This window comes from Manis javanica, chromosome 2 (genome assembly GCF_040802235.1).
Source record: "Manis javanica isolate MJ-LG chromosome 2, MJ_LKY, whole genome shotgun sequence".
In the NCBI taxonomy this organism is placed as follows: domain Eukaryota; kingdom Metazoa; phylum Chordata; class Mammalia; order Pholidota; family Manidae; genus Manis; species Manis javanica.
In genome coordinates, this window is record NC_133157.1 from 203,390,837 (window position 1) to 203,407,866 (window position 17,030).

Consider the following 17,030-nt stretch of genomic DNA (forward strand, 5'->3'; position numbering starts at 1 on the left):
TTGCATTCATTCTATAAGACTTTGCTTAGGTAAAGGATTCTCTTCTGGGTTGGCAGTTCTTTCCTTTCCTCACTTTAATCATTCAACATTCTGTGGCCTACATTGTATTTTATGAGAAATCTGTGATCATTCAAATTTTAGCAAATCTTTGCTTTTTAGCATTATGACATGTTTAGGCTTATCAGGCCTAGCTGTTTGTTACTGATTTTGAGTTTACGCCTTATCAGGCCTACACTCTTTTGAAATTTCTCTGTTTGGGGCTTGCTGAGCATCTTGAATCTCTAAATTTATGTTTTTATCAAATCTGGGGTCTTTTCTGCTTTTAGTAAGAATACTTTTCTCTAAAACATAAAATCTTTTCCTTTATAGAATACCTATAATGTGAAATTTAGACAATTCGATACTGTCCCACAAGTTTCTAAGGATGTATTCATTCTTTACAATGTTTTTTCCTCTATTTTCTTCAGTGTAGATAATTTCTGCTGCTCTATTGTCTTCAAGTTTCCAGACCCTTCTATAATGTCTTTTCAGTGGTTGAGCCCATGCAATTTCTTTTGTAATTTCTGGTAATCATATTTTTCAGTTCTGAATTTCTCAATGTGGATCTTCTTTTATAGTTTTTATTTTTCTGCTAAGAACTTCAGTCTTTCCAATTATTTCAAGAGTGTTAACCATTATCGCATTTACTATGGTTATAATAACTGCTTTAAAGTCTTATGAGATAATTCCAACATTAGGCATCTCAAAATAGGCATCTGTCCTTTCTTTCCCTTGGGAATTTGTCACATTCTCCAGTGGTGTATGTGTGTGTTGTTTGCTTTAGCATGTGCAGTAAATTTTGGATTTTATTCTGGTCATTTTGAATATGATATTGTCATTTCTGAGTCATGTTTGCATCTTCTGGAGAAGGTTGATTTGTTTGTTTTAGCAGACACCAACCAGTGTAGATGACACGTTCTGTCTCACCTGTGGGTGGTGGTTCTAATACCAGTTCTACTTTCAAAACTTTCCCTGTGCTCTTTGCATTTGCCCTGTGCTATGTCTCTCAGTGATAGTCTAGGACTTAGGCAGTAGTATATATCATACATTATTAGTTCTCTTTCTCATAGCCTTTGCTATACTTTATGAGTCTATTTAAAAAACACAAGTTGTTATTTGTATTACTTTATACCTAGAATAGGGATGTCTTTTCAAGTTCTTTCTTCTCCATGATTTCTCCCATTCTCTTCAGTTTCCAGTGGTCTTTTCCCAGTTACTTTGATCAGAAAGACACAGATGCCTTTGGACTTCTGCATTGTACAGTTCCCCCATAACTGGGGCTGTCCTTGCATAAAGTGCAGAAAGAAGAGAGAAAAGGAAAAAAAACATAATGGCAATTCCCCTCATAGTGTTTGGATGACAGAGGCCCTGTTTCTAGCTTTTCTGGCCAGAGAGAAAGGTTTTTCCTGTTCCTCTGGCACTGCAAGTCTAGGGCTAAGAGGTAAAAGAACAGGAAAAAAACTAGCATATTTCCTCATGATCTCCAGATCACAGGGTCAGTCCCCTTTGGGACAGAAGAAGGGGACTCCTCTGAAGGGTTTTCTTGTCATCAGCACTATCAAAATAGTTACTCAGGCAACTCTTAGGCCAAAGCCAGGAGATAGAGGAAAACAGAATCAGAAAACTCATGACTACACCCATTATGCTTCAGGTTTTGACTTCTCCTCCCAATTATTTATATTACCTGTTTATGGAATGTTGATATCCCTTGGCCATTTATATATTGGTGGATTAGGTACTTTCTGAGTGATTTGAATGATATGTATATATTTAAGGAATATTAACCCTTAATTAACCCTTAATCAGAATGTTTGCATTCTTGTGTTTGATTCAAATTTTTTGACATAGAAATTTTTTAAATGTGTTAGTCTTTTGTAGATTAAAAAACTTTGCTAATAGCCATTTGGATAGTCCCCCTAATCAGAGTATGTGTTGGGGTTTTAAAAATATTCTGTTTTATTTTTCTCAAATTTAGAACAAAATTTCTTAAATTTATGAAAGTGATTGATACAAAAATTTAGGTAATACAGATGTCTGGGCTAACAGGTAATGCTCTTCACAGCCCTACTTACTTTAAGAGAGCAATATTAGCAATTCATACAGATCCTTCCATACTTTGTTCATAAGTTTTCAATATATATATATAACTGAGGTATTACTTACATGCAGTAAATGCATCCACAAGTGTACAGTTGGAGTTTTGTAAAGTCTACACTTGCATAATTCACTATCCCAATAATACATAGAATATTTTATCATCCTGTGAAGTTCCTGTGGGTACTTTTGTATTCACATACCCTTTTCTGTCCCCTACTAGCCGCAACCATAGATCTATCACTTTAGACAAATTTTACCTGTTAGAGAATTTAGGGAAATTGTATAGTATGTACTATTTTGTTTCTGGATTTGGCTGAACATAATGCTTTCCATAGTCACCTGTGTTGCAGCCATGTATCAGTACTCTACACCTTTTTATTACAATGAATAGTATTTCATTGTGTGAATATACCATAATTCTATAATACATTTACTTTTTGATAGATATTTGTATTATTTGCAGTTTGGGGCAATTATGAATAAAGCTGCTCTCTACTAGATCCTGTGTGCGAGTGTTATAATTTCTCTTGAGTAAATGATAACTAGTTAAAACTTGCTCTATCATAGTAAATGTTTATTTAACTTGATAAGCATCTCTTAAAGTTTTCCAAAATAGTTGTACAGTTTTACACTACCATCAGCAATGTAATGAGTTTCAGTTTCCTACATCGCACATTTATTTTTTAAATCTATTTTATTTTTATTATTTTTTGGTATCATTAATATACACTTACATGAACAACATTGTGGTTGCTATACTGCCTTCCCCGTGGCCCCCCACACACATTATGTGTGGTAATCATAACGCCCCCTTTCCCCCTTATCCCTCCTTTCCCACCCATCCTCCCCAGTCCCTTTCCCTTTGGTAACTGTAAGTCCTTTCTTGGTAACTTGTGATCTGAAGACTACCATGAGGCCAAATGGTTTCTCTTCCCTTGTATGAGTGAGATTTTGTAAATCTGAATACAAATGAGGGAAAAATCAGTCAATGTGACTTTAAAGAGGGCTACCAGAATTCAGTAGAAATTATAAATGTCAATAAAGGAAGAGTTCTCAGCTTCAGTTTCTTTTTCTAGACAGTGTTCAATAAAATGAGTTTCTCACAAAGAATCATTTCCAATGCAGACCTATTGTAGTGATTTCATAAAAGTTCAGACAACAAAACCAGACACACAGTAAAATAGACTTCAATCAGTAATCCCTGTGCACTAGAGGCAAGTCTGCTAAATGTACAGCACACTCTTCATCATTTTAAGGAATCTAAGCCTGAGAAACTTCCAGTTCTTCCCAACTCAGAGGGCCTTTTCAAAGGCAATGCTACAAACTGGTGGGAGCACTATCACGTTAGATGAGGAAAAATAGCAAATTTGTTTTCCTTTAATAATGATCTGTATTTTGGTAAGCAGCTCAAATATGGCACCCCAAGATGTGAATTTTCCCCTTAGAGGAAGAAGTTTATCTAAAGAACAGAAACCTCCTTACATCACTAATAGAGATTCACACTTATATACTTAAATATATGATTTCCTGAATTGAATACACACTAGACACTTTACATTGGGAGAATGGGACAAAAATATGCAGGACCATGTAAAATTCCTAGGAAAGGGCTGCTGTGTTGGGCCACACCTGTGCTTATACGGTAGCGGCTCAGAAGGGGCAGAGGGTGCATGAAGAACTATTAGCAAGCAGGAAGAGGCAGCCGGAGAGAGAAAACCCCCTGCCAACACCACATCCCTCTCCCAGTGGCCACTGCCTGTTGATTTTAGTTTAGGGGACCCTTAGATGCCTTAGCAGTAATTCCTTTCTTGGCTGTTTTGATCCTCAGCAAAATTAATAGTTATTAGTATTAATGGAGTACAGGAAGTACAAGGATCAATGGCATCACTAAGAAAACTGTAGAGATAGCGCACATGAAGATTATGTGATTGGTTATCATCTTTACAGAGGAATCGCCAGCAGTGTTTTTCAATTTCCATGGTTCATTTCTCTCTGCATCACTTATTTTTTACTGTATCATGATACAGACCCATGGAAACACTAACTGGCTCCATCCCCAGTACTATTTTACTGCATTGCAACTTATGGATCCACATTTTACCCAACTTTCTTTCCACCCACACAAGTGCTAAGAGGGTATTAAAAAAGAAAAGATAGCATCTAATGACCATCTTTTACATAAATAACAACCCAGAGTACTCACTCTTAAGAAACACATGCATTCTTGCCTTAACTGAGGACAGAAATAACCAAGTAACAGAACCTTAAGTGCCCTGATGGAAGTGTACAGTATGAGATACATCCACCTATCTATACACACATATACGCACTCATGTGTATATATAATATATACATACAAATGATAATAGCTCTACCAAAAATGTGCATACTTAACAGCTTTTTAAAAAGCCAGTAGATCATGGTATAATACAATTTATTTCCACTAGTGAATGGCACAAATGGAGAAATTCAAAAGAGATGTTTCAAGTACAATAAAGTCATTTTTCACAGATGAAAATGAAAATAAAGAGTATTATTCCAGTGTCCAACACAATGTACTCTATGAAAGTTTAAAATGCCAGACATTTCGTACTTCAAGCAGAAAGTTGCTAAAGTCTTTTTCAGACACACTCATAACAGAGTTTTTGGTTTTTGAAAAGGGGGTGAGGAAACAGGCGGGAGTGGGAAGGAGTGTCAAGGACAGTTCCTTAGTGTGCTGAGTGGTGTTTACCTGATGTCTAGGCAGCTGAACATCATGAGGATTATGCTAAACAGTTCAATTTACTGGTAAATCCTTGGCTTAGAGTACTAAGCATATTATACCTGTGGGTGTGGCTTTAAATGCAGGGCTATTCATCTCCAGGTGTAGAAATTACGAAAAGTGAATGGCAGCTCTGAATAAAAATAATATAAATACATTTTCCAGCTAACCTTATGTACCAATGAAAATACCTGTAGATACTGTAATTTGGGGATAAAGCTGATTTTAATAAAGGGAGAAAAATATGTATGAATGGAAGGGAACCCAATTAAGGAATATCTCAAGGTATGAGGTTTTACATTTTCAAAATGTTAACTTAAAAAAAGGGAGAGATAGTGAATACAGGAAGCTTTTTACTGCCAAGTTCTGGATACCAGATATAGCATTTACAAATTTCTGATATGCTGGACAAATTTCCCATATTTTTTATTTTCTTAAACACACATATATTAAGTGAACACCAACAGAGGGGAGGAGGTAGTATTAGTTTAAACAAAGGTTGACATTTGTACACTGATTGAGAAAGTGCCTGCTTCTTTCTTCAGGATCTTTCAAAATCTTTCAAATTTTCCTGCTTTTACTCTTTCATGATTCCTACCATGATTGAGATTCCTCAGAAGTTAATCTTACAAACACACACAAACCAATCTGAATGATTAAACTGAACTGATTTGAATCTTTTTGCAAACTATATATATTTAATTCAAATTAACTTAATGGAATAATCCAGGTATAGTGATGTAAAACTGGTTGCCACACAATTCAATCAGATTTGTGTGGCAAAAACAAAGCCCTACTGGACAGACATTTGGACTCAGTATTCAATCACGATGTTACAAGTACATATATATAGTCTGCATGAACTCAGTAATTCAGTTTGACTGATTTAAGTCCATTTCGATTTTAGAGTTTTATATGCAAAACTGGTCTGCTTCAGTAGTGTAAAGGAGCCAGATCTAGTAAGAATTTTTTAAAAGGTATCAAATTCCATTATATTTTTGGACATTTTATAAATTCTAAAGCTTGGTCCTCTCATTTTCCTCTAAACATGTAGATATCTCAATTTGTCGGAGATACTGTACAATATTTGAATGCAGAAGAGACATTGAAATAATTAAAAGTCCCTTTCAGTAGAATCAAGTACATGTTATGTCCACCTAAAAACTGGTCATCTGAACCGTGGCCAAGAGGACGACGGACCAGAGCGCTACATGGAACACTGCCTATGACTGTGTGTGAATTCTACTGTGACTTGGTTTTAAAAATATTTACACTAAAATATTAATTTTTCTCCCAGTTCTCTTTAAAGGAATGCTAGAAACTCCTAAAGGGGTGGATTCAGGCAGACTGGACTGACGTGCCTGGAGAAGACTTACATTGGTTGAGAAAACCAAGATTTCAATGGTGATTAGTCTGCTCTAGGCGGAGAGCATCACTGAGAGGGCCTTGGAGAATTCGACCTGGGAGCCCTCTGTGAAAAGCAGGAATCTGTCAGCAGCAGGGCTCCTGGTTCTTCAAGACAACTGGGGAGAGGGCAGGACAGTGACCTAAAGGAACTTTGAGTGCTCACCAGGAAGGACATTTTTTCCCTTCAAGTCATATTCATGGCTCCCCACCCGCCTGCAGCTCAGTCTCCACACTAGCGGTGGGACCCCAAGTCACATCTGACTGTCAGCATCGGGTGTATCCTTCATTGCAAAACAAAACAAAATAAAACAAAACATACCCCTCTCTGGAAAAAAAAAGTTAGCTTTCGTCAAGAGATTTCCTGACCACCATAACTCACTATAGTTTTTGCTTTTTTTTTCAATTTGCCAAACTTGCTGGTTCCTTTTCAGTAGTACTTTAGCACCGAGGCTTTAGACTTCTGGAAGTGGTGTTTCTGTCATGTGATGTTCACATGATGCCAAGCAATCACTAAGTCTCAAGGAACTGGAAGTTTGTAAAGTATTGCAGCAACAAAAAAAGCAATTAAAAAAAAAAAGAAGAAGACCTGCACATACAGCAAAACCTACAGTGGTGCTGAGGGTTAGTCAGCAGCTGGTAAAGTCACAGGCTCAGAGACTCCTGGCTCACTATGGCAACTAAGCACTTAAATAATGGGCTATTCTACTTGTAAACAGGAAACCCCATAAACCAAAAGGGGGTAATCAAATTATGTCTAAGTAGTGTGATGAGAATTCCAGGAGATGGCGGTCTGTAAATACGGCATCATTCAAATACTTCCGGCATTTCATTTGTATTGGCTATATGTGTTTGTTTTCCTATAAACAAAGTAAAAGTACTGTTTGGGGTCTTGGAAGTTAACAGAGCTTAGCTCAGCTAGGATGACATATCACAGCATAAGCAACAAAACGTCAGCATATATATAGGCTTCATCTCCACACTCTGCTACTGAACAAACCCATCATATGAGCATTCAGGGGCCCCTCTCACCCTTTTTTTCTTCCCCGTTGGAGGCTCACAGGTTTGATGATGCAATTTCCACAAAACCTGTGGTCTCCTGAAGCACCTCCATCTCACCATGCCACAAAGAAGGCACAATTGAATGGACAAAAAAAAAAAAAAAAATCACTGACAAGCTTGCAGCATTCAGAAAAAGAATTAGGTTGTCTTCTACTCTCTGAAAGAGTCAATGCAACCCTTTAGTGTTCATGGATTTCCACTTTTTTCCTACTCCAAATGAGGCCAATTTTATCAACAAAAGTCAGACAAAATACATTTATTTAATAAACAAAATACATTGGTGAGGGTATACAGGTGTGCTTCCATAATAACTTGTTTTAGCACACGCTCCCTGCTGTGAGCGGCTCATAAGAACCTGGGGTATACAGAGAAAGGCTTTAGATCTTTTCACAAATTTCTTAGGATAGAGTTGTCCAAAAGTGATGACTCAAGCCACGTTGCTGGATTGTTTTTGCAGTTTTCAGAAAATACCCCCATCTAACAGTTTCTTTTTACCATGTGCACTGTATGTGTGCACGTGTGTGCGTATTTGATAAACACACATACACACCAATTCCCCTTTACATAAAATTTCCCCAAAAGTTAAAACCAAAACAAAACACAAAACCTGACAGCTAAATACTATGACATCCCAATTAGTAAACACAAAACAGAACGCTTTACAAATATGAATAAAATATACCATATGTACTCAGCCTCCACATGGTAGTACCCAAGTGAGGAGGCTGCTTGTGATGATGTCTATAGGGAGTTTCTTTTGGTGGACTGTTCAGCGGAAAGACCATTCTCAATTATTTTGATTTGGTTGTTGATCCATTGATTATTTAGGAGCATGTTGTTAAGCCTCCATGTGTTTGTGAGCCTTTTTGCTTTCTTTGCGCAATTTATTTCTAGTTTTATGCCTTTGTGGTCTGAGAAGTTGGTTGGTAGAATTTCAATCTTTTTGAATTTACTGAGGCTCTTTTTGTGGCCTAGTATGTGGTCTACTTTGGAAAATGTTCCATGTGCACTTGAGAAGAATGTGTATCCTGTTGCTTTTGGGTGTAGAGTTCTATAGATGTCTATTAGGTCCATCCGTTCTAGTGTGTTGTTCAGTGCCTCTGTGTCCTTACTTGTTTTCTGTCTGGTGGATCTGTCCTTTGGAGTGAGTGGTGTGTTGAAGTCTCCTAAAATGAATGCATTGCATTCTATTTCCTCCTTTAATTCTGTTAGTATTTGTTTCACATATGTTGGTGCTCCTGTACTGGGTGCATATCTGTTTATAATGGTTATATCCTCTTGTTGGATTGAGCCCTTTATCATTATATAATGTCCTTCTTTATCTCTTGTGACTTTCTTTGTTTTGAAGTCTATTTGGTCTGATACTAGTACTGCAACACCTGCTTTTTTCTCCTTGTTTTTTGCATGAAATATCTTTCTCCATCCCTTGACTTTTAGTCTGTGCATGTCTTTGGGTTTGAGGTGAGTCTCTTGGAAGCAGCATATAGATGGGTCTTGCCTTTTTATCCATTCTATTACTCTGTGTCTTTTTATTGGTGCATTCAGTCCATTTACATTTAGGATGATTATTGAAAGATATGAACTTATTGCATTGTAAGCTTTAGGTTTTGTTTACCAAAGGTTCACGGTTAGCTTCTTTACTACCTTACTGTCTAACATCACTCACTTCTTAAGCTATTATAAACACAGTCTGATGATTCTTTATTTCTGTCTCTTCTTATTCCTCCTCCTCCATTCTTTGTATGTTAGATTTTTTTTTGTGTGTGTGTGTGCTCTTTTGTGTTTCTTTGACTGATTTTGAGGGTAGTTGATTTTAATTTTTGCCTTTAGTTAATATTTGATTGTTCCACTTTCTTTGCTGTGATTTTATTTTCTCTGGTAACATCTGTTTACCCTTAAAAGTGCTTCCATCTGGAGCAGTCGCTCTAAAATACCCTGTAGAGGTGGTTTGTGGGAGGCAAATTCCCTCAACTTTTGCTTATCTGGGAATTGTTTAATCCCTCCTTCATATTTAAATGATAATCATGCTGGATACAGTATCCTTCATTCAAGGCTCTTCTGTTTCATTGCATTAAATATATCATGCCATTCTCTTCTGGCCTTTAAGGTTTCTGTTGAGAAGTCTGATGATAGCCTGATGGATTTTCCTTTGTAGGTGACCTTTTTTCTCTCTCTGGCTGCCTTTAATACTTGGTCCTTGTCTTTGATCTTTGCCATTTTAATTATTATGTGTCTCGGTGTTGTCCTCCTTGGGTCCCTTGTGTTGGGAGTTCTGTGTGCTTCCATGGTCTGAGAGGCTATTTCCTCCCCCAGTTTGGGGAAGTTTTCAGTAATTATTTCCTCAAAGATACTTTCTATCCCTTTTCTCTCTTCTTCTTCTTCTGCTACCCCTATAATGTGGATATTGTTCTGTTTCAATTGGTCACACTGTTCTCTTAATATTGTTTCATTCCTGGAGATCCTTTTGTCTCTCTCTGCATTAGCTTCTCAGTGTTCCTGTTCACTGATTTCTATTCCATTGATGGCCTCTTTCATCTCATCCATTCTGCTTTTAAGACCTTCCAGAGATTGTTTTACTTCTGTATCCTACCTCCTTAGCTCTTGCATATTTCTCTGCAAGTCCAGCAGCATAGTTATGACCTTTACTTTGAATTCTTTTTCAGGAAGATTGGTTAAATTTATCTCCTCAGATTCCCTCTCTGGGGAGGATGTCTGGGTTAGTCTGATCTGTATCAAATTCTTCCACCTTTTCATGGTGATAGAGGTAGCTGTAGGCAGTTGGGACATGTGTCAGCTGGGAAATCAAAGTCCCTTTCCACTTGCTCCTGGCCTTCCTTTACTGGGAGAACGGTGACCCCTAGCGGCTTTTACTGGGCAGCTGCATGCAAACGGGGTCTTTGAATTTTGCCCTGCCACTGGGAGTAAGCTCCACATCGTTGCTGTTGGCATGGCCACTTTTAGGCTGCTGCTCTGCTGTGGGGGAGCCACGCCAGTGGGGGAATGGGCGGGAGGCTGTTTATCACTGTGAGGGATCTCCGAGCTGTGTTGTCAACCCCCTGGGCCCCTGGAGTTCCCCGGGATTCCCAGCTGCTAGGCTGAGTGTGATGGGATGCCTCCGTCCAGCTGTGAGGCCCCTGTCCCTTCAAGACCTTCAAAAAGCACTCACTTTTCTTTTGTCCCAGGTGCGTTGGCTGCAGGAACCTGCTTGCAGGTTTTACTGTTCAGTTTCCCTAGTATCCAGCACACCATGCACAGTGTGTCTGTGCTCTGGTGCAGATGGCTAGGGCTAGGTATTTAGCAGTCCTGGGCTCCCTCTCCCTCCGTACTCTGACTCCTCTCCTCCCACCAGGAGCTGGGGTGGGGGTCGCCCTGGTCCTTCCTGGCCACAGCTTGTATCTTACCCCCTTTGCGAGGCACTGGGTTCTCACAGATGTAGATGTAGCCTGGCTGTTGTACTGTATCTTCTGGTCTCTGTTTTAGGAATGGTTGTATTTGTTGTATTTTTAAAAATATATATGTTTTTGGGAGGAGATTTCTGCTGTCCTACTCACACCGCTCTCTTGGCTCCTCCTTGCCAATCTCAATTATTAAGTTACATGTAAGACATGTGTGACCCATTGGATATTTGTCAAGTGACACTGGTGCTTCTGTACATGCCCTGTTCTGTCCATCCCTTGGTAGCTGTCGCCTCAGAACCCGAAGGCTATTGCGAACTCCCATACTGCTACCTCGGGGTACGCCATGCATTGGCTGAGAAGGATGACCTGCATGGCTGGGGACTCACCTTGCACTGGATGTCCCCAGGCTTGTGATAGGCCACCTATGGGATGCCCCCTGTGAGGAGCTCCGGGGGAGCTGTGGCTGAATGCCTCAGGGGCAAGGTTAGAAAGGACGTTTCTAAAACCTAGTCCTTCGCTTTCAGAGTTGAAAGCTTTCATTTCTTTTGCTCGACGCTCCAGCAGGCTTCGTATCCTTTCAGTGCACTCATTCTGAAATGTCAATATCTCTTCTTCCATCTGTTGTGGGTTGGTGGGGGGAAGCAAAAAGAAAGCTCATTTATTTTAAAAAATCTATCAACTAAAGAAACAATAATTATTACGGTTTAAAGTGAATCATAAAAATGTCCACACTGGCTATTTTTAAGGATGTACATTTAAAAATCAAAGAGATCAACTATAGAAATCATATATAACTTATATTGCTAAAATGTGTAAAATCAAGTTCTTAAAAGCAAAGGTAATAATGTACTGAAATAATAAATCAAAGCACACACACACACACATACAGCCTCAGTACCTTAAAGGACACAAGTGAATTTAGGGATTCATGTTCTAATATATATGACAAAGAATAAGTAAAATAAATAAAGCTACGTCTGAGAAATAATATTTTCAGCCTGACTCTTCATCTGTGTAAAACTGCTTTTACGTTCTCTTTTCTAGTAATGCATCAATCTGTACAGTTTGAGACCAGGGATGAATGAATAAAGTATATTCCTGATCCCTTTTCCTTGTCTCTCTCAAGCAATTACTAAAGTTTTTTCCTTCACTCTCCAAGTTTCTCTCCAATTTCTTTAGGTACAACTAGGTACACAAAGAAGTGAGGAAGCCGGAGCCAGAGCTATCCTTTTACAATTCAACTGTCTTCGCATAACTCCACATCATTCCTCTAGCAATTACTACTTAAGTATATTCCTTTAATATATCACACTCATTAATTTTAAGGTTCATTACTGAATCAGTAATTTTAAAGAAAAAGAAAACACTACCAAAACTAGAATTAAGGAAATATGGTATTGTCAAGACAATCTAATGCCACCTCTGTCATCATGAAAATATATTTATGAAATGACTTTGATGAAAGCAAATACTGGCACAATTACTTTTTTCTATTACGTATACCTGTTGTTTTAAGAGTGCCTTGCGGAGGGAGACCCTCTCTTCAAGCTCCCGAAGCTCTTGAGCGTGTTGTGCCTCAGCCTGCATTTTGATCTTGCTCTGAAGTTCAGTCAACAGCTCCAGTTCCTGCTGCAGCTGCGTTTTCAAAGCCTGGCACGCTGCCTCCTGTGCTTCATCCAAATGCCGCTGAAAGAGAGAAAGAAAACATATATCCTCCTGTGAGCTACCTTCTCATGACCTATGGAAAGGAGGAGGTGTAAGTGAAGACAGACTACTCTTCCATAGGGCACAACTGTTCTCTTTTACATCTTGGAGTAAACCTCTCTGGAAAAGGAAAACACAGCAACCAATGACGGCGTTATAAGAATAAAGCTATCATAAGCTATTTTTTAAAGAAAAACAGAGACTCTGATTGATATAAGACTGTGAATCTCTTCTCTCCAATGGAAATAACTATAGAACAGGTTATTTATTTAATGCTACAGCTTATGGGCCAAATCTGAACAGCTACCTGATTTTTTGTTTTTGTTTTTCAATAGTCCACTAATTAGGGATGGTTTTTTACATTCTGAAATGGTCACATTTTAAATGGCTATGTAAATACCCACATAATAACCTCAACTTTTCCTCCTAAAATATTTACTATCTGGCCCATTAAGAAAAAGTGTGTAAACTTACATAGCAACTATTTTGTAGCTGCACTCAAATGTGACCATCTGGATTCCCGATAAAGTACTACTTTTTGAACGCTGCTTAACAAAGTTGCTTCTCCAATCTTGATGCGCTGTTGGTATATGAACTGAACGTCTGCAAGGCACCAGCAGAGAGCCTATGTGGAGCCTCATGTCCAAATGTATCAAAGAGAATTACATATGCATCATGCATATTTCCAAGCAGAATATGGGCCACCATCACTATTTCCCAAGGTGCAGCAGAGTTTTCATTTCCGACTTAATATTTCAATTGTTGGGATTTTATTCAGGTGGTGGAAGGAAAGGGGCACTAAATTTGTTTTGCCTAAGTAAAATAAACTTACAGCTGGAGTGGAGAGCATTTCATTAATGTTGTGTTCATACTGCTCAGTTAAGATGGCTAAGTTTTGGGCCTGCTTCTCCTTAGGGTTTACTCTTTAGCATCACGAGCAAAAACCTGAAAGTCAGCTAACTAATCTTTCAAAGGTCAAAGAAAAGTTATGAGGCAAGGGAAGGGACAACCCTTCTTGTGGTAATGATAACAGACATGAACTACATAAACATTTTTGAGATAAAATAATTTGAGTTCAGAGACAGAATAACTCTGGCTTTAAATCACAGGTTAATTATTCTATGAACTCAAGGTTCAACAAAACTTAGCAAGATGAGATCTATTTGATAAGGTGTACCCATCAGGCCTACAAATAACAACACTCATTTGCTACACAAAGGCAGAACCTATAGTTGAAATTATTTACCTCAATATATATACTGCCAGATATTGAATGGTTGACTAAGTGTGCAAATGTGTGTATGACCAAACACTCTTGTCAGGGAACTAGTTCACACTCTTTGCTCCAATACTACAAAATCAAATATATATCCTTTTCTGCAGTTTACACCAATTGAGGTACTAAGTCATAGTCATGTACCTTTATTCAGTGAAGGGTCAAGAAATGTCTAGCTAGAAAGACAAACTCTTGGTTTAGTTACTCTTAGCACTGCTCTTAAATACTGCCCTTGGTTAATAAAATTCCTCCAAGTTAGCCAGAAATGGAACAATGAAATTTAGAATTCTCTTCTGACTTTGTGTAACAGCCTCCATTCTTTAAAAAACTTTTAAATATTCAAATATATTGCCAAGAAAATTATAGTCACTCCATATCACTAGCTAATGACAAAAAGGAATGCCCTGGAAAATTTTTTCGACAAGATTAATACTTATACCAAGAACAAACTATATTCCTCAATGTTTCACTCAAGTGAAAGCAGGATAAACATGTTCCAGTTGTTTCTTAATCACTTATTACTGACAAAACATCACCTAATGGCAGATGAAGAAATGGCAGATAAACAATAGGTGTTTACCCACGTTATTCCTCAGAAATGGTGCCCCAGTGTCTACAAATACTGTCAGCTTACCTAAGTGTGCAAACTGAAGTCCTCCTATCCCCCTTAAAGTCTTGGAGAAAGTTGGAATAGTTGCAGCTATTGAAGTTGAACTACTACTTAGCAAGTACAAATTTACCTAAAAAGGTTACAACTATTACTTATGTAAATGAAATGACATGATGTTAAAATAGAGTCTGTTTTCTCCAAGAAGGGACTAGGGTTACCAAAGGGAAGGGGTTGGGGAGCATGGGTGGGGAGGGAGGGAAAAGGGGATTAAAGGCACTATCATTAGCACTCACAATATAGTGGGGTCACGGGGAATGCAGCACAGCACGGAGAAGACAGCAATGACTCTATAGTGTCTTACTACGCTGATGGACAGTGACTGCAGTGGTTTGGGGGGGACTGGATAGTATGAATGAATGTTGAAACCACAATGTTGTTCATGTGAAACCTTCTTAAGATTGTTTATCAATGATACCTTAATTTAAAAAAAATAGTCTGTTTTGTTCAAATTGTGCAAGTATATAGATATATACAACTAAGAGGAACATGGTGATTTTCTTTCCGACTAAAGTAACAGAACAATCTCTTTTATGGAAAATCTTGACCTTATGTATCATGAGAGGGACGCTTCCTATCTGAAGTCTGACTACGATTGTGAGACATTATCTTTCCCCTCGATTTTTTAACAGTATCTGTGAAAATCAGACTAGTGTCTACAAGCATTCAAACTGAGAAGGCTGCCACAGCAGGGAACCAAAAGGGAGGGTTAAACAGCAAACAACTAACTCTTCCAAGTCCCAGAGAAGTGAAGTCGTATCAGATTTATGGTCTGACCAAAGAAAACTAAACAAGCTTTCAGGTTGGTTTACTTCTGGGCGCTGCTCACTTTAAAACTGTAATTCATTTTATAGACATGCTTTAAATATCTTTTGGTGGGAAACCCTACTATGTACCCACTACAAAGACAAAGTAAATCTGGAAAATCATTATGAATTCTGATTGTCATAAGCATTAACTAATGACGATTATGAGGGTAGTCAACGTATGAGCCACTCTGTAAACAATGTTCATTAGCTGTTTTGAAGATACAGCAAAGTATAAAATTTGACTTAGATTCACAAGGAAAGGGCAAATCTTAGCTTTGGTTCTGTGTTTTGTTCAGGACAACTTGTATGAATGGAGTTGAATAGGAATCAGAGACACCACTAGGTGTGGTTTAGCTTCTGGTTTGGACACAGATTACTTCTGTGAGTGAATTTCACTTCACTTTAGGAGAGTTATTCAGGTAAGTGTTGTTACCTGATAGTTTTATAGTTAAATTGTCAAAGAGTTTGAAAAAGGGGATAAAGAAGATAGTGTGGAACCGGGGCCTTATTGGATGTAAATACAAGTTTACAATGGGCAGACATGTACAGATTAACTGAGGTACTACTGTGGGTGACAACATATATAGTGGGTCATTTTGGTTTTTTGTTTATTAAGATTCATGTGATTATACTTCACATATTCATTACAAGTTATAAAATTTGAAAATTCCTTGGAATTGTTAACTCTGGTTGATTTTGGTAGAGGGGGCTGGACCAGGTGGCCTAAAGAACAAGGAGAGGGAAACCTTTAACTTTATAATAAATACACTTTGGCATCATATAAATATATTTCTCTATCAAAGCAAATACAAAATTTAAAGTCCTTTCATATTATATATCACCAACACTTGTCTTTCCTTATTTGTCTACAAGAGAGCATATAATACCTTGCTTCACTCTGATGTACTAATTAAAAATACACTCCAACTACACATGCCCTGGTCTTACCTATGTTACCAAACACAGAAAGAATGGGAGTAACAGTGTGATAATTCCACTATTCCTCTAAAGATGAGTATTGACAATGAAGGGAGAGGGGGTAAAAAGGCATTTTTCATTCACTGGTTTCTGTACTAATTAAGAACTTACTGACTCTTTTGGATACAAATCACATTCAGAGAAATAAGATTCCAAAACTATAAAACTTGGAACAACAGAGAGAAGCCAGCAGGTTAGTATGTTGATATGTAGACTGTAGTATCAACACTGGACATTTGGGTGCACTTAAAATGAGAATTTTGAATCTTATTTATGACACTTTCCACAGTTAAAAAGTTCTGGCCATTTTTTGGTACTCTGCTGAGAAATACACAAGCAGAAGTCTGTAGCCATAGACCCTCTACACCAACACTAACCAAACATGCTAAAAATGAAAAGAAAAAAGCTTATTTAATTTCTTGATGACAGACATCTGGCTTAGACTTTTACTGTTTACGTGATGCCTTTTATCTGTTCTCCTTTGCCAAGAAGCTTAGGCTAAAGGTACCTTCAGACTCTGAGGCTGCTGTCGAACCTGCATGACATGCTTCCGCCTAAGTTCTCGCTCTCTCCGTTTATTACGCTCCAGCTGGTCAGTGAGCTCGGTTTGATGCTGCAGACTCATCAACTCACAGCGCATCTTCTGCACTGTGTTGAGGTGGCGGAACTCCAGTTCTTTCATGGACTCATGCTGTCGCAGCAGCATTGCATGCTCTAAGTCCTTGTGAGCCTTTCTTTTATTTAATTCCTAATCCATAAAAAAAGACAAAGGTGAAATTTGCTGATGTACAATGCCAGGAGAAAAAAAATCCTTGAAATGAGTTCATAAGTGGAA

The 17,030-nt window shown here is 38.1% G+C and overlaps 1 protein-coding gene across 1 annotated transcript in view; it reads right to left on the reverse strand.

The window, feature by feature from the left end:
* Positions 1-17,030, reverse strand: part of LOC140847986 (serine/threonine-protein kinase TAO1-like) — a 173,418-nt gene that overhangs the window by 100,709 nt on the left and 55,679 nt on the right. Inside the window, exons 16-18 of the mRNA XM_073230033.1 lie at positions 16,704-16,943; positions 12,265-12,447; positions 11,148-11,379 (exon numbers count right to left, since the gene is read on the reverse strand). Of these exons, the coding sequence (XP_073086134.1) occupies positions 11,148-11,379; positions 12,265-12,447; positions 16,704-16,943 (655 nt within the window). The remainder of the gene's footprint in view (positions 1-11,147; positions 11,380-12,264; positions 12,448-16,703; positions 16,944-17,030) is intronic.